The 17,804-nt window shown below is 40.7% G+C and overlaps 1 protein-coding gene across 1 annotated transcript in view; it reads right to left on the reverse strand.

Annotated features, from left to right (window-relative positions):
• QRFPR (pyroglutamylated RFamide peptide receptor) overlaps positions 1-17,804 on the reverse strand; it is a 118,165-nt gene that overhangs the window by 24,811 nt on the left and 75,550 nt on the right. Inside the window, exon 4 of the mRNA XM_073603419.1 lies at positions 1,416-1,651. Within this exon, the coding sequence (XP_073459520.1) occupies positions 1,416-1,651 (236 nt within the window). The remainder of the gene's footprint in view (positions 1-1,415; positions 1,652-17,804) is intronic.

The raw sequence follows: 17,804 nt of genomic DNA on the forward strand, positions 1-17,804 counted from the left end.
CACTGTAGGGGGAGGCAGAGAGCACAGCATACACTGCTTCCACTTTAGGTGTAAACAGTGTGACGAGCTCCCCGCAGTGCTGATTTACAGTTCGGCTGAGGATCGCGGAGCCGCCCTTGCCGCTCCTCCTATCTAGGCATACAGCGGACCCGCATGGCAGCAAGGGGCCTGGTCGCCATGGCGACTCCTGCAACACCTGAATGTCCGCCCCTGTGGAGGATGGATTCCATTACTAGGGGTAACGTCCCTTCTTTGAATAGGCAGAGGATGTTTCTGCAGTCTGCTCTTGCTTCACACTTCTGCACTGTCCATCACAAGCAGGTTCCTCTATCTATCGCACATTCACCAGAAGTGCACCATAATGATGTGGGGGTTCCTTACCTAATAGGTTCCCTGACCGAAGATGGCCAAAAAAGCAGTGGCGGCTGGTGCTCAAAATTTTTGGGGGGTCGCAAACAAACTGAAAAATTCTGAAAAAAATCCCAATTGCAGCCTCACTGTACCATCAATCGCAGCCACTGTGCCCATCAATTGCCGCCACTGTGCCATCAAATGCTGCCACTGTGCCCATCAAACGCAGCCACTGTGCACATCAAATGCAGCCACTGTGCCCATCAATTGCCGCCAATGTGTCATCAAACCCAGCCACTGTGTCATCAAATTCAGCCACTGTGCTCCATAAAACGCACTTACCTGTCTGCACTTACCTGTCTCGGTGGGACAGCTCCTCGATGTCTTCTCCCGTCCTCTCTTCCCATCCTCTGCTATGATTGGACGCCTAGCGTCCAATCACAGGGCCTGTTGTTTAAGCCAACGGGTAACAGATCCAAGCACCTGATTGGCGGAGAGGCGGTTTAGTGTTAGGAAAGCGGAGATTCATTCGCTTTTCTAACACAGCTGAGTGACCTGCGAGCGCCCAGTATGGCGCTCACTGGTCATCTTTTTTGACACCTATTAGAGCCTATGGCTCTAATCATGTGCTTCAAAAGCACCCCCCCCCCGCTGTAATTCAGGCGCCTGAATAGGGGGTGGCAGCGGCGGCCATAGATAGATTCATGCAATGCATGAATCTATGAATCTATCTATTGGTGCTAGAGGGGGGTGGCAGGAGAGAGGAGGCAGCACCCGTGCGCCCTTATTGCACGGGCCGCCACTGCACAAAAGTATCTTGAAGGTTTGGTGTCCAATCAGACTATCCTCCTCTTTCAAGGCACTGTACAGAATTTCGAACGGACCAATTTCCTTACAAGACAACCCTTCCCATGCAATAGTGGCACTAGGCCACCTACAGGTGGGAAGTCTAATTGCACCTCACTACAGGTGGACAGAAGGGCTGGGGGTGGGGTTATTTTATCTCGGAATGGGGCTTTAATTGACCATGATTGGTCAAACAAATAAATAGTGATAAAACTAACCTGGCTATTTTAGACATCTCATTGCCATGGATAGTTTGAAGCACTGATGCATCTCCAACTCGTTTCTTAATCCAAAGTTCATAGCCAATTTTACTGTAGAGCAGAAGCATCAATGTTAGTGGAAGGAGAAACAGGATCACTAGAATAAAGGTTGTGTAGATTTTCTGGTGAACAAGTCTGTTCCATTTTTCCAAGCAGCACACGTATTGTTTTTCATACAAAAAGTCATATTTAATCTGAAATACAACAATAAACATATTAGAAACCTATTCATGGAATAAATAAAATATATTATACAAAATAGTCAAACTTATGTCGCTTGTATTTGACCATAGCAGCTAGAATAAACATTATCACTTAGGACTTTATATAGTAACATATGAAAAAAGATCAATCAAGTTCTGTAGCCTGCCTCCAACCAGAAAACAACACATCACAAGCTGATGTTAGATCAGTTGATACATTTACTACATACAGTTGTTCTGTACTCTGTACTACATACAGTTGTACTGTACATCACCATATAAAGTCCATAATGATATTGCTCTAGTAAAAAAAAAAAGATCTGAACAAGACAGACATTTTCCCCTCTTTTCTAAACTTGATCATTACTCTAATGCACCAACACATTTCACTGATTTCTGGAGGTAAAGTGAATCGAGAGTTGAATATTAATATCGTGTTTATTGTGTTGTTGGAGAAAGCATGCTGTCTGCTTTATATTCACATCTATTTTTTAGATGTATAGGCCAACAAACAAGAGAAAGATGAGATGGTTTCATGTTTTCTGACTGCATATATATCCTCTGAGTCCCTTACCACTGCAGTTATCTTGCTAAATTCAGCTATAGATATCCATAGGAGACCAGGAAAGGGAAGCACACTAAGGAAAATGGTGTCATTTTGATGTACATTATGAGACTAAGTGCAGCCTCCTTTAACGCCACTCACTGTCCTAGGAAGTTGCTCACAAATAATGTTATGAGAAATACTGTCCTGGTGAAAATCATAATGCTTGTAATCATACAATGCCAAATGGTGCATCTGTGAAAATTTTGAAAACTTAAACTGCATGTACATTTATTCTGTGTGAATGCCAGCTAAATTGAATGTTACTAGGCTATTTCTCTTCATGTTGATGTTCTTTTAATCATAAAAATAGAGTGAATCAGGAAAATACCACAATATGGCCAATGGATTGAGCTGACGATTATAGTAAATAAGCATGCATTTCCTGTGATTATCAGCTGTATCTAGTGTCTATAACACGGTATTTTCCTGAGAAAATAGTCTAGTAACATTTGATTTTCTCAGCATTCACTGCACTGAATTCGGCAGTCATGCAGCGCTGCAATTTTTTTTATATATAAATACACTCCTAACAGTGTTTGTATACACTTTGCTGAGGTAATCATGTAACTATGCGTAATAACATTTACTGCCTTGACATGATTGCCATGACTTGTGATATAAAAGATCAAGGACAATACAAAATATCATTAGCTTTTATAGAAATATAAACATTGCTTATATATTTAACAGCTGCCCGTGCAAACATTCATAGCTCTAAAGCTACCTAATAAAATATAAACTGGACAACTAATGTAAATGTAGCATTACCCCCGTAGGGGCCGCTGGATGATGCTTGTCCTCTGGTGCTGCCTTGACCCTATAAACTCCTCAACCCTTCTGATACTCTAGGTTCAGACATATTCTTCACACACAACAGCTCTCTGATAGCTAAGTAGACAAATAACATGCAGATCCGGCACAGCAAATACTGTATTGAAAGAAGCTGAGTATATGATTTAGAACAGCAGTTAAACAATTCTCAGCTCAACTTCAGGGAACATTTAAATATGAAATCGACAGTTAGATAAACTAGATACATTAGCAATATGATTACAAGGATGTAAATCTGGATACGTAGTTAGCTGTAGAGATGCAGGACAATGGAGTTATAAATTGACAAAATATACCTGAAGAGTATGATCAAGTGCAACACTGATTCAAGGGAAAGAGACTTCAAAGCAGGTCAACTCCCTCTGGACTACTGAAACACTGAGCAAGCTCTCTGATATAACACCAGCGATAGAACAGAGTTCCCCTTTAAGATATCCACCAACTATCAATAGTAATATAAGGACAGTTCAGTTTTAGATACGAGGTGGTATGTTTCCTAGCATGTAGTGGCCCATAAACGAGATTTAAATATTTGAAGACCTGTAGTTCCAGAAAAAAGGTGACTGAAATAATGGTGTAGTTGTTCCTTTAAAGCATCCTGAGTATAACGTCTGCATGCAGTGTCTCTAAGCAAGAGAAGGACAGGATGAAGAGTTTTGAGCATTCGCCCGCATACCAATCCAGGTTTAGAGACAACCTCTGCGGGAACAGGACATGTGGTACAGGCTCCACAACCTAGCTGAGTGATGAATGCTTGGCCAACCTGCCAAATAGAGAAGTCAGCGGTCCACGTCAAAGCCCGCTGCTCTCAGGCTGCCGAGCAGGAATGATGCTTACTTCCAAGTGGTGCCCAATGCTGCGGATCCACTGTCTGAAGCGTGGCTGTAGCCAGAAATACCACAACAGTGTCCCGTCACTGTGTTCAGGTCAGCGGTCTAACCATTCTGTAGTGAATCCCAGGCCAAGAGAGCGAGCCCACCAGTCGCAGTTTTTTATATATCCTCTCCCACAGTCCTTTTTGATGGCTGTTTCTTCTGGGAAATGTAGTCTAGAAGGGATTCATAAGTACATAGATGGCTAACTGCAGGACTACAAGTCCCAAGGAAGGAAGGGGAACTCCCCTGCTCTATAGTCAGGAAGTGAAATAAGGGTGGAAGTGCAAGCAATAGAGGGGAACTAGTTGGTCTGTGGCCCCAAGGATTATGTCTTCCGTATTCCGTATTCAGCTTGCAGTAGCCGGTACCTGGCTACATAAAAGATGAACACTTCAAACAGAATCTTTAAAGGTTTCCATGGATAGTAACATTTTTTTTCCTTTAAGCTATCTACACACTTACGGAAGAATGCAGAAAATAAGAGAATGCTTCTGTCAAGTTGGCTAACAAAGCCTACATTTTGCTAATCTCTATGGTAGTCGTAGGGGCTTTTTAACATTATACTGATGTACACTATGAAGCACAATTTATTTGCATTTGTTGCAGGAAGACCTAATAGTAAGTTCATGTACCCTCAGTGATAATAGAGCCCAATACTCTCTAAGAAGACATCCATCAACTGTGTAATCATGGAAATTAGTTACTTACCAACACTGAGGAAAGACAAACTGGAGCAATAATGAAGCAGTTTCCCTGCTTTATTGTTTCAGATAAATCAAGCAGGTTTATTGCCTTTTTTTAAGGCTAATGTAAATCAATCACAGTAATAAATGGGGAGTACTCGGAATGGTCTGGTGTGGAAAGTGGGGTCCCCTAGGGTTCTGTTCTGGGACCAATCCTTAATAATTTATTCATAAACGATCTGGAGGATGGGATAAACAGCTCAATCTCAGTATTTGCGGATGATACTAACTAAGCAGGGCAATAATTCCTCCCCGCAGGATGTGGAAACCTTGCAAGAAAGAAGATCTGAACAAATTATTGTGGTGGGCAACTACAGGGGGGAGAACCTCAGGGAATCTAGGATGGAAAAGGACCCTGGGGTCAAAGGAAAGGTTACAAGCACTGAACTTATTCTCTCTGGAGAAGAGACGCTTGAGAGGGGATATGATTTCAATGTACAAATACCATACTGGTGACACCACAATAGGGATAAAACTTTTCCGTGAAAAGGGATTTAAAAAGACACGTGGCCATTCACTAAAATTAGAAGAGAAGCAGTTTAACCTTAAACTGCGTAGACAGTTTTTTACTGTAAGAGCAATAAGGATGTGGAATTCTCTTCCACAGTTTCAGCAGGGAGCATCGATAATTTCAAAAAACTATTAGATAAGCACCTGAACGACCACAACATACAGGGATATACAATGTAAAACTAACATAAAAGCACACACTCAGGTTGGACTTGATGTACTTGTATCTTTTTTCAACCTCACCTACTATGTAACTATGTAACAATGCAACTGTATATTGTGCTGTGGGACTGCACCACCAGTGGTGGTTTGTACAGCATGTATACAGAGTGGTTACTATATGCATGTATACAGTGGTTTGTACAGCATGTATCCAGAAACGTATTGTGCCTTTGAGCAAAATAATACAACTGCTGTACAGTTGAGCAGTGGCTAGCACTGATTTGCATCATTGATGTCCTGGTTTCTAAGCCTACTAAGACCCTTAGGCACAGAGCTTTTATTTTCTTCCTATCTACAGTACATATAGATAACTTTGTTGTTCCAGAAAATAAAAAAATATCAGCAAAAAATAGCAAACAACATCACAAAAAAAGCCCAGCTGTACATATCTGTGTGAATAAAGCAGTGATCTTGGTTTGCATGCACCAATGGGAAAGGAAGCTATGTGAATAGTAAATCTGCTCTGTAAATTTCTGCAGAATTTGATGATGGTGTTGCAAAACTGTATTTAATATATATGCTACTGTAACTTTCCCCAGTTCAGCAGGGGTTATTTTACAGATATTACTATGGTTAAATATGTATAGTAACACATACCACTGACATTTCAGCTTTTATGAGTTTAGAGTAGTCACAGCAGGAAAAGCTGATTTTAGATTATAAAGTTTGTAATGCATTTTTATAAAACAACGCATAAAAGATGTGAGAGTAGAAATCTCTGCACAAATAAGATTAGGAATAAGGGAAAAATATTTTTACTCCGTGGCTATTGATCTTTCCAGCCCCTAGATTTTTATGCCTGCTGCCCAAAGATTCAGAGATGCATTGCATTTTAAAATAGCCAAGTTAATATTAGAATGTAACCCTTCATTTAAAATATGTAACCTCTCTGTGCAGTGTTTCTCACTAAGCAACTCTGATTTCCAACAGTATGACTCTGAGCATTACGCTCAGCATTTTCCACGTTTTGTCATGTTACAACCAAAAATGTAAATGTATTTTATTGGGATTTTATGTGATAGACCAACACAAAGTGGCACATAATTGTGAAATGGAAGGAAAATGATAAATGTTTTCAAATATGTTTACAAATAAATATGTGAAAAGCGTGGCGTGCATTTGTATTCAGCCCCTTTGAGTCAATACTTTGTAGAACCACCTTTCGCTGCAAATACAGCTGCAAGTCTTTTTTTGGTATGTTTCTACCAGCTTTGCACATCTAGAAAGTGACATTTTTGCAAATTCTTCTTTGCAAAATAGCTCAAGCTCTGTCAGATTGGACGGAGAGCGTCTGTGAATAGCAATTTTCAAGTCTTGCCACAGATTCTCAATTGGATTTGGGTCTGGACTTCGACTGGGCCATTCTAACACATACTGTAAATATGCTTTGAGCTAAACCTTTCCATTGTAGCTCTGGCTGTATGTTTAGGGTCTTTGTCCTGCTGGAAGGTGAACCTCCGCACCAGTCTTAAGTCTTTTGCAGACTCTAACAGGTTTTCTTCTAAGATTGCCCTGTATTTGGCTCCATCCATCTTCCCATCAACTCTGACCAGCTTTCCTGTCCCTGCTGAAGAAAAGCATCGCCACAACATGATGCTGCCACCAATATGTTTCACGGTGGGGACGGTGTGTTCAGGGTGATGTCCAGTGTTAGTTTCTCGCCACACATAGCGTTTGCTTTTAGGCCAAAAAAATTCAATTTGGTCTCATCTGACCAGAGCACCTTCTACCACATGTTTGCTGTGTCCTTCACTTGGCTTCTCACAAACTGAGCTGTGGATCTCTGCAGCTTCTCCAGAGTTACCATGGACCTCTTGGCTACTTCTCTGATTAATGCTCTCCTTGCCCGACCTGTCAGTTTAGGTGGACTGCTAGGTCTTGGTAGGTTTGCAGTTGTGCCATACTCTTTCTATTTTCGGATAGGAATAAGCCGAACACCCCCCAGTTCGGTTCGCAGCAGAACATGCACACAGGCAAAAAATTCAATAGAACACGCGAACACCGTTAAAGTCCATGGGAGACGAACGTGAAAAATCAAAAGTGCTAATTGTAAGGGTTAATATGCAAGTTATTTTCATGAAAAGTGTTTGGGGACCTGGGTCCTGCCCCAGGGGACATGTATCAATGCAAAAAAAGTTTTAAAAACTGAAGTTTTTTCTGGAGCAGTGATTTTAATAATGCTTAAAGTGAAACAATAAAAGTGGAATATTCCTATAAATTTCGTACCTGGGGGGTGTCTATAGTATGCCTGTAAAGTGGCGCATTTTTCCCATGTTTAGAACAGTCCCTGCACAAAATGACATTTATAAAGGAAAAAAACTACTTGCGGCTATAATGAATTGTCGGGTTTTGGCAATACAGATAAAATTCATTGAAAGAAACAGCATGGGCACCCCCCCAAAAATCCATACCAGGCCCTTTGGGTCTGGTATGAATATTAAGGGAAACCCCGAACAAACATTAAAAAAAAATTGCGTGGGTGTCCCCCCAAATTCCATACCAGGCCCTTCAGGTCTGCTATGGATATTAAGGGGAATCCTGCCCCAAATTTGTTTTAAAAAATGGCGTAGGGGTCCCCCTTAAAAATCGGTTCGCAGCTAAACATGCAAACAGGCAAAAAATTCATTCGAACACGCGAACACCGTTAAAGTCCATGGGACACGAACATGAAAAATCAAAAGTGCTAATTTTAAGGGTTAATATGCAAGTTATTTTCATAAAAAGTGTTTGGGGACCTGGGCCCTGCCCCAGGGGACATGTAGCAATGCAAAAAAAGTTTTAAAAACGGCCATTTTTTCGGGAGCAGTGATTTTAATAATGCTTAAAGTGAAACAATAAAAGTGAAATATTCCTTTAAATTCCTACCTGGGGGGTGTCAACAGTATGCCTGTAAAGTGGAGCAATTTTCCCGTGTTTAGAACAGTCCCTGCACAAAATGACATTTATAAAGGAAAAAAGGTCATTTAAAACTACACGCGGCTATAATGAATTGTCTATGGGAGAAATCAAAAGTGCTAATTTTAAAGGCTTATATGCATGGTATTGTCATAAAAAGTGTTTGGGGACCCGTGTCCTGCCCCAGGGGACATGTATCAATGCAAAAAAAAGTTTTAAAAACAGCCGTTTTTTCGGGAGCAGTGATTTTAATAATGCTTAAAGTGAAACAATAAAAGTGGAATATTCCTTTAAATTTCGTACCTGGGGGGTGTCTATAGTATGCCTGTAAAGTGGCGCATTTTTCCCATGTTTAGAACAGTCCCTGCACAAAATGACATTTCTAAAGGAAAAAACTACTCGCGGCTATAATGAATTGTCGGGTCTCGGCAATACAGATAAAAGTCATTGAAAAAAACGGCATGGGGGTCCCCCCAAATTCCATACCAGGCCCTTCAGGTCTGCTGTGGATATTAGGGAGAACCCTGCGCCAAATTTGTTTTAAAAAATGGCTTAGGGGTCCCCCTTAAAACCTATATCAGACCCTTCAGGTCTGGTATGGATTTTAAGGGGAACCCCGCGCCCAAATTTTTAAAAAATGGCGTAGGGGTCCCCCCAAAAATCCATACCAGACACTTATCTGAGCACGCAACCTGGCAGGCCACAGGAAAAGAGGGGGATGAGAGAGTGCCCCCCCTGAACCGTACCAGGCCACATGCCCTCAACATGGGGAGGGTGCTTTGGGGTAGCCCCCAAAGCACCTTGTCCCTATGTTGATGGGGTCAAGGGCCTCATCCCCACAACCCTTGCCCGGTGGTTGTGGGGGTCTGCGGACGGGGGGCTTACCGGATTATGGAAGCCCCTTTTAACCATTTTAAAAATATAAAAATGTCCCACTAAGTCCATTCATCTTCTTCTCTCGCTCTGCCGACAGACCAAAAAAAAAACCCCACATGCCACCACCAATCTGCCTCCATGGGAGGCCCCCGCCATAATGACCGTCCTCTCAGGTGACAGTTCTTTTATAACTGAGGGCGGGGCCAAACAGTGACGTACCAGGATGACCCCTCCCCACTCTGATGTACGGGGATTTCCCAATGACTTCCCTGTGACATCATAGGGGGCGGGCCACCCGTTTACATAAACGAGTGGCCCCGCCCCCTCTAACACCACGGGGAAGCCATTGGGAAGTCCCCGTGCGTCAGAGGGGGGCAGGGTCACCAGGGTACATCACCATGTGGCCCCGCCCTCAGTTATAAAAGAACTGTCACCTGAGAGGACAGTCATTATGGAGGGTGCCTCCCATGGAGGCGGATTGGTGGCGGCATGCAGGGGTTTTTTTATTTATTTTTTTCGGCCCATCGGCAGAGCGAGAGAGAAGAAGATGAATGGACTTTGTGGAACATTTTTATTTTTTAATAAAGGACTTGTCCCAAGATGTGTCTTGTGGTTTTTTAACATTTTGACACTTTTTTTGTGAAATGGTAGGGGTACAATGTGCCTGTTACCATTTCAAACAGGGGGGCCAGAATCCGATAAGCCCCCCCCGCCTACAGACCCCCACAACCACCGGGCAAGGGTTGTGGGGATGAGGCCCTTGTCCCCATCAACATGGGACCCCCATGTCGTTTTTTTCCATTGACTTTTATCTGTATTGCCGAGACCCGACAATTCATTATAGCCACGAGTAGTTTTAAATGACTTTTTTACTTTAGAAATGTCATATTGTGGAGGGACTGTTCTGAACATGGGAAAAATGCTCCACTTTACAGGCATACTATAGACACCCCCCAGGTACGAATTTAAAGGAATATTTCACTTTTATTGTTTCACCTTAAGTATTATTAAAATCACTGCTCCCGAAAAAATGGCCGTTTTTAAAACTTTTTTTTGCATTGATACATATCCCCTGGGGCAGGGCCCAGGTCCCCAAACACTTTGACAATACCATGCATATAAGCCTTTAAAATTAGCACTTTTGATTTCTCCCATAGACTTTTAAAGGGTGTTCCGCGGCTTTTGTATTTGCCGCGAACACCCCTAATTGTTCGCCATTTGGCTTTTTCGAGTAGAACTTACATTCGACAAACATTCGACGGGCTCATTCCTATTTTCGGATGATGGATTGAACAGTGCTCCGTGAGATGTTCAAAGCTCGGGATATTATTTTATAACCTAACCCTGTTTTAACCACTTGCTTACTGGGCACTTAGACCCCCCTCCTTTCCAGACCAATTTTCAGCTTTCAGCGCTGATGCATTTTGAATGACAATTGCGCGGTCATGCTACACTGTACCCAAATGAAATTTTTATCACTTTTTTTCCCACAAATAGAGCTTTCTTTTGGTGGTATTTGATCACCTCTGTGGTTTTTATTTTTTGTTAAAAAAATTTAAAAAGACCAAATTTTTAAAAAATATATATATTTTTTTTTATATTCTGTTATATAATTTTGCTAACAGGTAATTTTTCTCCTTCATTGATGTACGCTGATGAGGCGGCACTGATGGGCACCGATAGGTGGCAGTGATGGGCACTGATGGGTGGCAATATTGGGCACTAATCGGTTACACTGATAGGCAGCACTGCTAGGTGGCACTGATTGGCACCACTGGTGGGCATAGATAGGTGGCACTTGTGGGCATTGATAGGTGGCACTCATGGGTATTGATAGGTGGCACTGGTGGGCACTGTGGGCACTGGCAGGTGGCAATGGCAGGTGGCACTGGCAGGGGGTACTGGTGGACACAGATGAGGCATAATTGCCTCTTCCTCTTCGGGACTGATGTCCCTTGCAGATAAGCCGGTGATTGGCTTTTTTTTCTCCTCACGCTGTCGGCGTGAGGAGAAAAAAAAAACAATTACCGAGCTTTTGTTTACATCATGTGATCAGCCGTCATTGGCTGACAGCTGATCATGTGGTAAGGGGCCGGGACCGGCCCCTTACTCGGATCTACGATCACCCGAGTCTCAGTGACTCGGTGATCACAGGGGGCGCGTGAGGCGCATGCTCAGGGGAGGCCATCATATGATGGCCTCCCGGAAATTCAGGTCCGCGCTGTGGCCGTCATTCGGCTATACACAAACGGCAAGTGGTTAAACTTCTCCACAACTTTATCCCTAACCTGTCTGGTGTGTTCTTTGTCCTTCATGATGCTGTTTGTTCACTAGGGTTCTCTAACAAACCTCTGAGGGCTTCACGGAACAGCTGTATTTATACTGAGATTAAATTACAAACAAGTGGACTCTATTTACTAATTAGGTGACTATGGAAGAGAATTGGTTGCACTAGACTTTAGTTAGGAGTATCAGAGTAAAGGGGGCTGAATACAAATGCACGCCACACTTTTCAGATATTTATTTGTAAAAAAATTTAAAAACCATTTACCATTTTCCTTCCACTTCACAATTATGTGTCATTTTTTGTTGGTCTATCACATAAAATCCCAATAAAATACACTTACGTTTTTGGTTGTAACATGACAAAATGTGGAAAATGGCACTGTATATTGAAAAAAAATGCCTACATGCTGCAAGTAACCTTAAGCAATCCAACAATAAAGCTGTTGCAAAAATGACAAAAATACAGGATTTCATCTGAAAACAGAAAAATACAGATCTGGACAGAAAAATACAGATATCTGTCATTATTAGACGTGGGCACCTTGCTTTTTAGACCCAAATTATTAATGTAGCAACCGTTTAGAGTAACATAGTGTAAAACAAATCGTGCATGAACTCTAACAATTAACTTCTCTTATTTGTTTTCTTTTGCTCTGGTAAATATACCTGTAGGTAGGTGCCTACTGTATGCTTCTGTTTTAATATGTTTTCATATGTTATTTATGCTAGGGCATGGTTACTCTAAATATTTCTGACTGATGCTGTAGGTGTCGGGGCATGTATGCTGACTCGGTTAAATTGATGATAGGCAACTCCTATCCTCATATTGATTAGTGGTTCCAAATTAATAATAACTACTGCAGTAGGGAACAGACACAAAAGATACGCTCAGCATCTTTCCAAATTACTGTTCTGCTTTATTATGACGCAATTGAAGGTTTTTATGCACATGATTACGTAGGTATCACATTAATATTACAATTGTACGTTTATGGTAACAAGGGGCGTTACATAGGCAGGCTTATTCTAATCAGGACTCGAAAGAATGTAAACATTTACTGAAAACATTATTAGTGCTGTGTGCACAGTGAGGGCAGTGTGCAATACATACAAAATACAATACAATTATATACAGAACTTACAAATTTCCATTACAGTCTCCCCTCTTTTGATCAATATTTTGATCACTAACCATACCTGCTATCACCTTTAACCTGGAACCTCCACATGCTTAGGTGGAGGTAGTCCTGGCCAAAGAGGCAAAAAACTCCATTGTGGAGAAAATAATAGCTGAGCAACTTTTTCATTACCAAATGACTTTTCATTGTGAAAAACAAATGATTGATAAGACATATTTACAGAGTACTGGCTGTACACTCCTGTGGCCAGAATGGCCTTCTAGCTGAATTGTGGACATGCTGACTTATCAGCACATGTAAACACAGACAATTCTACATAAAATGGAAAACGTACAAAAGACAAATATGACTTCAACATGGCTAAACTACTTTTCAAATATATATATCCCTTACAATTAAAGTAATTTAATCAAAAAGTACCCTAGACTGATCATAAGAGGGAAACAAATCAAACACAGAGATTTCTTTAATTTAGTCATTTTTGCAGTATCTGGTGTGGATCCAGGTGACTTTTCCTTCAAGTTTTGCAAAAACTGTACATGAAATAGATGCTGTATTGAGTCTCCAAACATTTCCTTATATATAAATGTCTCTTAACAATCCACAAGTCACCTGGCTTTAGTTTTAGATCCTTCCAAACTTTTAGGATCTGGAATTGGGGAGAAAACACATAAATGAGTTTGTCAAAAAAACCTTAAAAGATCAGCAATGTTCTCTGTGAGATCCGAATGGAGGACTTCAGCTGCTGAGACAAAATATAAGCAAGTGAGTAACACACTCCCAAACCAAATCCCATAGGGAGAGAGTCCCCCTTAGGGGCTTCATAAAATATAAGAAAACATTCAGGCAAAAGTTTTCTAGTTTCTTACTCTACTTTGTCCGCTACATTGTAGACAGTAAGGGGTGTAAAAATAAAACCTCAAAACTTCTATTAAGGACTCGTCTATGTGAACCCTTCATTACTGGGTCCAGCTTGCATAAATATATTACAATGGCTTGTTTTCTATCATGCTATTTGTGTAAGAACTCCAGTTTCATGTTTCAAAAGACAACTTCTTCCTGGCAATATTATAATAAATGATAACAATACCCTGCGGTCATGCAGAGATGCCCATAAATCCAAAATATTCTTCTGCTTATACCACTGTACTTACAAGAAAAAGGGGCACATCATTTCACAATCCACACATTCTGCTTTGAATTTCAAAAATAAAAATAAATAAAACAAAAGGATCAACAATCTGTATGATGGACCAGAAAGCATCAAAAACTATAAAACAACTTGCTGCAGGTGGCATCTATCCTAACAGGGTGTGTGGACTAGATGTGATGGGACTGTTATATTTAAATTTTATTTATTATTACTCTCACATCATGGACCGCACATCAAGTTATTATCAAAAACCTTACAATATCATTTTTGTAGAAGAACTTCTTATGTATCCCATCCATCTTGGCTTTGTTAAATATTATGACAGCTTTATTCAAAATAACAACCTCATCTTAATCTTTTTTTTCTCTCAATAAGGGCTTATTGTATAAGTGTAAAATTACAAAATTGTTATCTTAATCTAAACTAATCCCATTCATTACAAATTTCCCCATTAACCTGAATTTCATTTCCAACCAAAGGTTGTTTAAACCAGTTTCAATATATCTATATTATTAATAAAATTGTTAAACTCATATTAGAAATGAATACTCATTATTACTTAATTTTACTTAATTTCCCTTTTTTAAATGCACTGTTTCCACTATCAAAGGATATTCAATTTGTGTAATACACGGTTAAATGTAACCTTCATTTTAACATGTTTAGAAAACAGATTCAAAATAATTGTGATCACATTGTTTACCATTAGATTCGTTAACCCGGCACATGTTTTGTCTAAAAAACTGGAATTGGCATGGTGTCCTTCCAGCTTATCACTGACCTCTCAGGGACATTCTTTCAGGAGAGCACAAAGGAGGGGGTCACATCTGCGTACATGACACACACAAGCAATAGAACTAAAGGTCCCAGCATTCGCACACACATACACCAATATCTCTCTCACTTTCTTTTAACTCTCATTAATATTTTCCTGTCTAAATTCTACTTTCTTTATTTTGTTCAGATATCCTTTATTTTCTAGCTTCTATGATCAGATGGGCAGCCAGAGTGCTCATCCCATCTTCCCTCTCTGACAGCATATAAAGTATTCTGTTTTACCTCTCATTTCTCTGTTTCTGACACTAATAGTTATAGTGCCTGACCCCAAATTCATCCCACAACTTAACATGAAAATGTCCCTTTTCTGTCTAGTGTTAATGTCACCCTTGATCCATCCTGCTCACATAGATAGCTGTTTCTCTAGCTGTTTACGCTGCATGATTCTTGGTCCCTGTGGACCTTGGTAACCCAGTTACCCATTGTGGATCCATGTCCACTCTAACCATTAATCTAGGGGCTCAGTATAGGCGGAACCGCACCTTTGGTTCATATGTAGCGCTCCTCTTGCGCTGGGCATTTTTGAGGGTCTCTTACCCTTCATTCCGTTACTTAATTCAATGCCCATAATGACTGGCCAGTCTTCTCTCTTCTCTACTTGTGCCTATACCCTCTTGCCTCTAAACTACTTTATCTAGCAGATGTACTACATATACCTGTGAACAGCACTATTCTTCCCTCTCTTATCTATAACACTCCAATGGACAATAGACAGGGACAACATAACATATAACCACCAATCAATACAGTTCGATTAAGGGGAGTAAAATAGGTACCCTTTGTCCCAAAAATGCCTTACCGATCAAGGAAGTCTGATAACTCAAATGTAAGCAAAAGGCTTACCTCAGCCGGCTGATTATCAGAAATTCCCGGATCGTCTCAAGCTCCTCGTTTCGGATACTCAGGGTCACTTGGAATCCCCTCCTGGCTGGCTCGCCATGCTGACTCGGTTAAATTGATGATAGGCAACTCCTATCCTCATATTGATTAGTGGTTCCAAATTAATAATAACTACTGCAGTAGGGAACAGACACAAAAGATACGCTCAGCATCTTTCCAAATTACTGTTCTGCTTTATTATGACGCAATTGAAGGTTTTTATGCACATGATTATGTAGGTATCACATTAATATTACAATTGTACGTTTATGGTAACAAGGGGCGTTACATAGGCAGGCTTATTCTAATCAGGACTCGAAAGAATGTAAACATTTACTGAAAACATTATTAGTGCTGTGTGCACAGTGAGGGCAGTGTGCAATACATACAAAATACAATACAATTATATACAGAACTTACAAATTTCCATTACAATGCCTTACTTCCTCTGCAGATGTGTTGTGTTGTGTCTTTTTGGGTTATATACTGTATATATGCAGGAGGCTGACTTCAAGAGGGTTCCAATGTGGGAGTAGAGCAGTGAAGACCAGTGCTGTGATGTAGCTTTTCTTATTGTCGCCATCCCTCCAATATGCCTGTTCACTGGGAAACCATGTGTCATGGACTCTAGTTACTATGGACATTTCTCATCCCGGTTTGGGCAGCACAAGTTACCTACGCACCAGTCTTGTGCTGCTAGGGACACTGTCTGGAATTAGCAGCACAGCCAATGTGACAACAAAGATAAATTGCACATGTGGAAAAGATGTTCTGAACAATGATGTGCTATGTTCATGTAAACTTTTGAAGTAAAAGGACTTTGATTAATGAAGAAGTTGTCTTTGTCCCTTACTGGTGGAAATAAGTGTTTTAAGTAAGACAACAAGTGTAACTATGGTGTATCATAAGAATCTGAATATTGGGAGTTAAAGCTATTTTACCTCGGGTTAGAGCACACAAATGTGTACAAGACAACACATACAGCCATCTGTGTTGGGGACGCTGAATACAAAGTTACATAGTTAGTCAGGTTGAAAAAAGACACAAGTGCATCTAGTTCAACCAATAAAAGGGAAAAATATATCATACAATCCTATATATACAAACCTATACCCAGTTGATCCAGAGGAAGGCAAAAAACCCCAGCAAAACATGATCCAATTTGCTCCAGCAGGGGAAACAATTCCTTTCTGATTCCCCAAGAGGCAATCAGATGTTTCCTGAATGAACTGTAGCTATGAATATTAGTATCCAGTTATATTATGTTTATGTAGGAAGGAATCCAGACTTTTCTTAAAACAATCTACTGAACTGGCCAGAACCACCTCTTGAGGGAGTCTATTCCACCTTTTCACAGCCTAGGAGCTCTTATGCCCCGTACACACGGTCGGATTTTCCGATGGACAATGTCCGATCGGAGCGTGTTGTCGGAAATTCCGACCGTGTGTGGGCGCCATCGGACATTTTCATCGGATTTTCCGACACACAAAGTTGGACAGCAGGAGATAAAATTTTCCGACAACAAAATCCGATCGCGTCAATTCCGACCGTGTGTGGCCTGTTCCGACGCACAAAGTGCCACGCATGCTCAGAAGAAATTCCGACACGGGACAGCTCGTTCTGGTAAACTTAGCGTTCGCAATGGATACAGCACTTTCGTCACGCTGCAATGTTCAAAATGGTTTAATACAGCGCACTCTCTTCTTTATAATGTGACAAGAATTAAGTAGTTTTGCTGCTCATATTCACACACACTTCTCACAAACTTCTTTCGTTACTATTTATCGGGATTCCCTCAATATATTTTGATTTCTCACATCTGACAACATATTTTTTTTTTTTTTTTTTTTTGACTTTAATGTAGATTCTTTTTTTGTGTTTCTCTTTTTTTAATTTTTTTTTTTGGTGATTTTGATTTGTACTCCCGAAAATGTTTGTGTGTTTTTTGTGACAAGTTCCCACAACACCATTGATATGTTGTTCTATTTAATCTGTAGGAGATTGTTTGGTGTTGTTGTCCCTTGTTAATTTCACATTTTATGTTTTTAGAAATGTACCTGAATCGTCACCAACAAACTGTCCTTTTTGGATGAAAACACACACAGGAGAGTAGAATTTACCGAAAAAAATTTATTAAGGGGTTACAACTATAAAAAAACAAAGAGGGAGGCAACGCTGGAGAAACTGCAGAAGTGGGTGAAGCCTTGGACCCCCAGGGCAGACATCAATTATTTAAAAGCAAAATTGGTGGCCTGAGGAGTCCATATCTAAGGGAGGGCAGTCTGGTCCAG

The sequence above is a fragment of the Aquarana catesbeiana genome, linkage group LG01, assembly GCF_042186555.1.
Source record: "Aquarana catesbeiana isolate 2022-GZ linkage group LG01, ASM4218655v1, whole genome shotgun sequence".
In the NCBI taxonomy this organism is placed as follows: Eukaryota; Metazoa; Chordata; class Amphibia; order Anura; family Ranidae; genus Aquarana; species Aquarana catesbeiana.